This window comes from Trachurus japonicus, chromosome 12 (genome assembly GCF_045865225.1).
Source record: "Trachurus japonicus isolate A0001 chromosome 12, Traja_1.0".
NCBI classification, from domain to species: Eukaryota; Metazoa; Chordata; class Actinopteri; order Carangiformes; family Carangidae; genus Trachurus; species Trachurus japonicus.
The window spans coordinates 24,885,970-24,893,376 of NC_140918.1; the positions used below are offsets into that span (position 1 = coordinate 24,885,970).

At 41.5% G+C, this 7,407-nt stretch overlaps 2 protein-coding genes across 2 annotated transcripts; both read right to left on the minus strand.

The window, feature by feature from the left end:
* Positions 1 to 3,192: 3,192 nt before the first annotated feature.
* On the minus strand, positions 3,193 to 3,566 carry LOC146977585 (histone H2B-like). Its single transcript, XM_085793932.1, has one exon. It carries the CDS (start codon positions 3,564 to 3,566, stop codon positions 3,201 to 3,203), a length of 366 nt encoding a protein of 121 aa, XP_085650058.1. The 3' UTR covers positions 3,193 to 3,200.
* Positions 3,567 to 5,647: 2,081 nt separating this feature from the next.
* On the minus strand, positions 5,648 to 7,142 carry scpp8 (secretory calcium-binding phosphoprotein 8). Its single transcript, XM_085792443.1, has 3 exons — positions 7,067 to 7,142; positions 6,798 to 6,865; positions 5,648 to 6,134 (listed from the first exon to the last, which is right to left on the minus strand). The coding sequence occupies exons 2-3, from the start codon at positions 6,855 to 6,857 to the stop codon at positions 5,784 to 5,786; spliced, it is 411 nt and encodes a 136-aa protein (XP_085648569.1). The 5' UTR covers positions 6,858 to 6,865; positions 7,067 to 7,142; the 3' UTR covers positions 5,648 to 5,783.
* Positions 7,143 to 7,407: the final 265 nt, after the last annotated feature.

Genomic DNA, 7,407 nt, shown 5'->3' on the forward strand with positions numbered 1-7,407 from the left:
GTATGCACTTTATTGTTGAATTTTAACAATATAGCACCGTTTTTTTATTCAATGTTGAAAACAAAAAAGATGTTAAGATCTTTTAGTTACTAAGAAAATAATATAAGCTCAATTTGTTTTATTTTTTCATTTGCTGGTAACAGCAAGCTCAACCAATCAGACACGTCGCTGATAAATATGAGGATTATGGGTAATGTAGTGCTTCTCCGTGATATGACATTGGAAACAAAACGTGTTTTCTTAAAATAAAGTTGATATTACACAGGGCTTTTGGACTCAGCAGAAGCACATAATATTGTTACACAGTCTTCCTTGGATGGTTACAGCGTTATGGCTAATAATCAGATCTTTCTTCAGAATATTGATTAAACAGAGCAGCTTTTTGAACGCGGAAGTGGTCTTCACCTGTAGAATCCACCCCCCCCCCGGTCTGACGTAGCTTCCGACCTAATTTATTTATTTATTGATTGATTATTCTGCACCAAACACCATGATCACTAAATAAATAAATAAATAGATAACCGAAAGGACGTCCTTGCTGTAAACTACGTCAGACACAGCAGCATCAGGTTCAATAAAGCTTTAAGGAAAAGTAAAAAAAAAAAAAACAAAAAAAAACGGGCACCTAAGCATGTGACGAGGAGGGACAGTGACCGTTCGTCAGGCTGTTGACGCACTGGGGGTGTTGTCTTTGAAGCTGAAAATGCGTGCATCCACCACGACACGGTTTGCGTGGCCATCTCACGGAATTTGGACTCATTGGCTTTCAGTGGAGACTGTTTCCGTGCTTCTTTCACGTAATATAACACATTACGTGTAAGGAGCACGGAATCTGGTACTAGGTGTTCGTGGTCATTTCACGCATTTCTGTGAGATCAGGTTGAACAGAAGGTCGATTACTTTTACTTCTACTTTTACCTACCCATGCTCTTGGCTTAAATGACTCCAGGATTTCTGTTTTACATGTTGGATATTTGTAATCTGTGATTGTATTATTTATCTATATATTTTTTTTTCCATTATTATTTATTGATGTATATATTATGTATATAATTTGTTTTGATTTTGCTTTCATTCCTTTTTGGTTGCTGTTTTCATGTTAAAATATAATGTGTGACTTGACAGTGGGAGTATGTGTCAAAAGTGGTACAAACCCCTGTGATTTTGACACGGCCTGCAGGCTCTCTGCTGTAGTTGTTCTTCTGCTTCCATTTAGTGTTTAGTTCCCTACCCACATGCAGTACCTGTGTTATGAAATACACCTGGGCCTTTTCCCCTATGAAATTCCCATGACACTGACCATTGTGTTTTTGCTTTTTGTACATTTGTAGCTTTTGAAACCTCTAATTCTGATAAACCCATACTACTGAGCCAAAGATAGTGTGTCTCTTTATTTATGTTATAGCTTTTCTCATCAATTTGTAAAACACAGTTAAAAACAACAATGAAGATAAACAACAACTTTTTTTAAACAAGCGTTAAACAGCTCTGCTGGTAGAGACACTTTGTGTTTATACGTCAGACTTCATGAGAAAACAAAGGAGAAAAAAGTCAAACATCATGTCAGATCATTGTTACATTAATAGGCTATGCTGTTTTACATTTCATATTTAGTGCTCAGTTACGAAGGAAACAAAATAACTATAATGGAGAGGTTTAGGGGGGAGAATAAGTCAGACCAGGAGTGAATCTCTCAATGTGTGACTGTTAAATATAAATCTCTAAATAACATATTGATATAGAAAGAATATGAATATAATAGAGTAACTATTGTATAGGCTAGTAAGTATGTTGATTAACAGAATGGCTGTCTCTGAGTGTAGCAGTTTATCAGTAGTATAAAGGTCGTGAGTGTATTATGTCCATGATGAGAAGGGTCAACACATCCACAGCTGATGTCATCCTCCAACAGAGACGTCATCACTTGAGCTCAGAGAACAACTGGAGATAAACATCAATTCTGCTCTTGGTCCTAATAATGGAGTTCTCCACACATTAGGATTTATATACAAATGTAGCCTATGTAGTGTGTCTCGTGTAAATGTGTGAGTCCACAGTTGTGCAGAACAGGTAGCCTACCTGCAGAACAGGTAGCCTACATCACGGTGGTGCAGTGGTTAGCACTGTCGCCTCACAGCAAGAGGGTTCTGGGTTCGAACCCGCCGGCCGGCTAGGGCCCTTCTGTGTGGAGTTTGCATGTTCTCCCCGTGCATGCGTGGGTTCTCTCCGGGTACTCCGGCTTCCTCCCACAGTCCAAAGACATGCAGGTTAGGTTAATTGGCGACTCTAAATTGCCCATAGGTGTGAATGAGAGTGTGAATGGTTGTCTGTCTATATATGTGTCGGCCCTGCGATAGACTGGCGACCTGTCCAGGGTGTACCCCGCCTCTCGCCCAAAGTCAGCTGAGATAGGCTCCAGCTCACCCGTGACCCTAGTGCAGGATAAGCGGTATAGAAAATGAATGAAAAAAAAAAAAAAGGTAGCCTACATGTGTCTTGTGACTGATCTGTCTCCAAATAAAGACTTGGACCTTTTCATGTCTTCAGTCAGAGCTGAACAGACTCTGATACAAAGTGGCTTTAAAATGTAGAACAACTGGTTTCATAGTTTGACTGGTGGAAACATGATGATGATGATGATGAGGAAACATCTTCATCAGGTCTCTTTATTTCACTGAGGTAGTCAAGTCCAGGTCAACACAGCCTCTGCAAGTTTCAGTCAGCTGACCTCAACACACTGATCTGGTGTCTGTCAGTGTGGAGCAGTTCAGTTCAGCTTCATTTATCCTGAGGGAAATTGAATTTGAGGTCACAAGCAACTTTTAATGTTCATTCATTCATCACATGTACTGAGTTGACATGTTGTGAGCAGTGAGTTTAAAGATGAGACTTGAGATCATTTGTCCCTCTGTCCTGTATCAGAGCTATCAGCAGCTGATGCTGTAGTGCAGGATGGTGTGAACTGCAAGTGAAGACTGCAGAATTTATTGCAGCCTACTGTTGAATCTTTATCTTCATTGTAAATTCACAGCTCACATAACTTGGGTTATTAAACTGTCTTCTGACTTTAACTAGATACAATAAGTGAACATCTCTGTGTGTTGTTTCAGTATTAGTGTGTCAACGAGGTGTTAGCTCTGCAGATGGAGTGTGTGGCTCTGAAAAGACCCTTTGTGTCTGTGAAGAAGCAGCTGAGCTGTTTACTTGGAGCTGGTGTACTTGGTGACGGCCTTGGTGCCCTCAGACATGGCGTGCTTGGCCAGCTCCCCGGGCAGCAGGAGGCGCGCGGCGGTCTGGATCTCCCTGGAGGTGCGCTTGTTGTAGTGAGCCAGACGAGAGGCCTCGGCGGCGATGCGCTCGAAGATGTCTGAGACGAACGAGTTCATGATGCTCATGGCTTTGGAGGAGATGCCGGTGTCGGGGTGGACCTGCTTGAGCACCTTGTAGACGTAGATGGCGTAGCTCTCCTTCCTGCTCTTTCTCCTCTTCTTGCCGCCCTTACCGGCGGCCTTGGTGACGGCTTTCTTGGAGCCCTTCTTGGGCACGGACTTTGCTGGTTCAGGCATCCTGTTGACTAGACAGAGTCAGATAAGAGTGTGACGAGGAGGGAGCCGCTCTACTTATACAAGGCTGTATGCAAATACGACTGTGTGCCCCCCCCCCCCCCCCCCCCCCTGATTGGTTCAGCTGCTCCTCTTGAAGTTGCCGTGCAGCACGGCGCCTCCACTTCCTCCCGCTTAAACCGACGTTACGCTACTTCAGATGACGTTACTTCTCATGTTGTGGGCTTCCTCAAAGCAGACACCTTTAATTCAAACAGATATCTGTAACGAAGTCATGACCATGCGCTATTCCATGTTTAGGAATCTCCACTTAAATTGTGACAGGTCTATCTTCAGCTGCTCTCCTCATGAGCTCAGGTTCATGCCCCACTGTTTCTGCTGCAGAAAGAGAACCGGAGAGGAGCACATCAGTCTTTATCATCATAGAATTATAATGATCAGTATGTGGATCACAGTGGTTTAGTTTTTGTTATTAGAAAATGGGAAGACAGATTTTGGGAGCTCTATAGCACTTTGTCTGACCTGTCACAGATAGTTAAGGAGGCGAAATGATGTCAGTTTTTGCTTATTGGTGGATTTGGGGGGTTCTTTCTGTGGCCTGGTGGGACACATATGACCTTTTCTATCCATAGCTGCTTAAGAGGGGGATGGATGGGAGATGTTACAGGACAACATGCAGACAAAGGCACAAAAAGGTAATGGTGGATGCTCATAGTCACTCTTTCGGTAGGCTACGGCTAATACATCTGTATCTGAAACAAGAATCACATCAACATATCTGCTGTTTTATGATTTTAAATGGATTTTGGTCCAGTACAAGTTTCAAGGTCATTATTGTGTTTCAGTACCAACCTTAGTGCAGTAATAAGTGTCGGTGGCAAAGGAAATGAAGTCCATGACCTGGGTGTTTTAGTTTTTGCCCACTAGATGGAGATGTGTGATTGAAATTTTCATCACTTTGAAAATTCAAAGATCAACAGATCCAACAAACAAAAGTAGTGTCTATTACCATAAGATAACGGTAGTTGTAAGATACATGTAGTAGATAACAATGTAACCTAATGAAGTAAATGTATTTTGTGAGTTTTACAACAGTGAAAACATGCAGTCCCAAACTCTGTAGAGAAAAAAGTGACCCGGCTTGCATAGTTCCCCTTTAAATATTTTTTCTCCATGACAAATTGTTTAACATGTTCAATAGAGCTGTACACAATCACAGGCAAACAGAGAATGTTTAACCAATAACCTGATCTACAGAAAGTAGTCATTTTACAAACTGTACAATTTCTTTGTGATTTCATATTTTATTTCTATCCATTAGGACAAAATATACAACAAACAGATAGAATTGTGAAAAGTCCACAAGTTAAAACTGAAAACAATAACAAGATGCAGATTTTCTCCAGCCCTCTATAGGCCATAGTCAAATTAAAAAATGCCGTCACAACACATAATTTAACAAAACCACTGCCACCATGATCATAATTCAGGATGTTGTAGAGAGCTAACACAACAAAAAGGACACACCCTCCACAATCTATAAACACACTGTCTGGGCATACACTGGGATGCCCTGGATACTTCATCTCTTTTAACCAGTAAACTAAATCTGGAGAATGTCAACTGTGATGAATCTGCACAAGAATCCTATTGTAGGATTATAAGCCTTTAAGCCTAAATTGTTGTTGTTTTTCTGAGATCTTGATTTATTTTGATGAACCTTAATATAATCTTTATAGCCCACTGAAAATGAAAATGAAAACTTGTTATTAAATGCTAAAATAAACACGTGTGGCACACAGGGAGAAATACAGTACATCACTGTTCTTCACTACTATACTGACCATCACAACCGAATCATTGATTTGTCTGTGTTATGCTTCCATGTCCAAATGCAGCATCACCAATTCATAGTAAAAACAAGAAATCAAACAGCAAAATGTGACCGACATCATCTCAACTGATTTACATTTTAATTAGAATAATGTTTCCTGTAAATTACACAATAATTCTTCAGATGTTAAAGATTACTATTCATCTATAAGAGTTTATCTCACTTCTCAAATCAGAAACAAACACTACATAAGACATGATTTATTTATATTTTCTATAATCAGTCATGTCAATCCTAAATCTAGATCAGCCTGACTCAGCATCTCTACCTCTGATAAAACCCCATTCACCTCACTGAGGTTGCACTTTAATAGGACTTGCAGTTTGTTAGTTGTCTCCTCTGCTTTCTGTGATGGGAGGTTCTGTTGGAATCTCCAAGGTAACGCAGCGAGTCACTTCCCCGGTTGATGAGGGAGTGGGGGTTGGTGTCACATCATCAGTTAGGGTTGGTGTCACATCATCAGTTTTCATGGGAACAGTCGTCTCGGGTGGGAAGGTCTGAGTGATGATTTCCTCCGATGACTCTCTGGATTCAGAAGACTCTGAAGACTCGGACGACTCGGAGGACTCGGAGGAAGAGGATCTGTGGCTGGAAGACTCACTCAACCCAAACCTGTCAAACCCCAGTCTCCTGCCCCTGTCAGGGATGTCAGCATCATGGTGTCGGTGCCAGCGGGGCTGTGGAGAACACATGAAAGGAATGAGTCGCTAGATTCACACAGTTCAATTTTAATTTCCTAAAGCTAGAAATGACACTGATGCTGGATGTTTCTTCAGCACACACATTACATCCACTGTGAGAGTCTCAGTGCCAGTGCAGGAGGGAGTGAGAGATTTAGGGTTAGGTTAGCAAGGGAGAAAGTCTGATGGAAGAAGGGATTTATTGCATGCAACTTAAAAAATGTCAAAAAATGTCTTCTTTCAGAATTATATCTTGACCTCAAAATGCCAATTAGCCAACGATGGACATAAAACTGATTTAAATTTCCAGGAGTCAACATCTTTCTGATGTTACATTGACATCCTGTTCTTTCTGGGTGTTGGCAGTGTGTCACATTAACAGGACATGCATGAAAAGAAAATTAAACACAGTCCAGGGAATTGCCCAGAAGTGCCATCAACCTCATATTTAGGGCTAAACAGCAGCTTCCAGTGTTTGCAGCCGGCTGGTTGATGGCTATTGAAGTGACAGCAAACAGTTTTCATTGTCTAAACAAATCACATTTGACTTTGTGGATACAACAAGATGTTGTAGTGTGGCACACAGTCAAGAAGAGAGAGAAAGGAGAAGTGGAGAAGTGAGGGAGGGCAGATGGACGTGCAAGGCTGTGGTTAGCTCACCGGCCTGGCAGAGGTTGTCGCAAGATAAACAATGACGAGGGCAGCGGTCAGGAGCTTCATCTCTCCTCCTGCGTGGGAAAGAAGCCACAAACAAAAACACTCACAACCAGAAACACTGACAGGAGATCTGAATAAACTTTACAGAAGGTAATATCACTGATAGAAAACTCACTGTGCTTTCAGGTTATGCATAAAAATATCACAATATAAGATGTAAATTATGACAAAACATAAAGGAAATAAAATGTGAAAATAAATATTGAACTTACAAGTTTTCTGTAGGAGCGTCTTTCTGGTCTACTTTTGAATCTGGTGCATCAGAGTGGGACGGTTTCAGACTGGTTGTGTCTGTGTCTGATCTCCATACAGGACTGGTTCATTTATAGAGGCTGGCCAGAGGGGCTGGGCAGGGCCGGCCTGTGATGGGGGGGTGAGGGTTGAGTAACACTGGATGGCCTGAGGCTGGTGTGGAGGGGCGGGGCTGAGGAGGTGGCAAAAGTTATTTATTTTGTCACTTGAGTTATGTTTCTATTTTTCTTTGGCACATAGCTACATAGACATTTTACTGTTATAGACATTTTTAACTCGTACAAAACACTCGGAAGTCCAC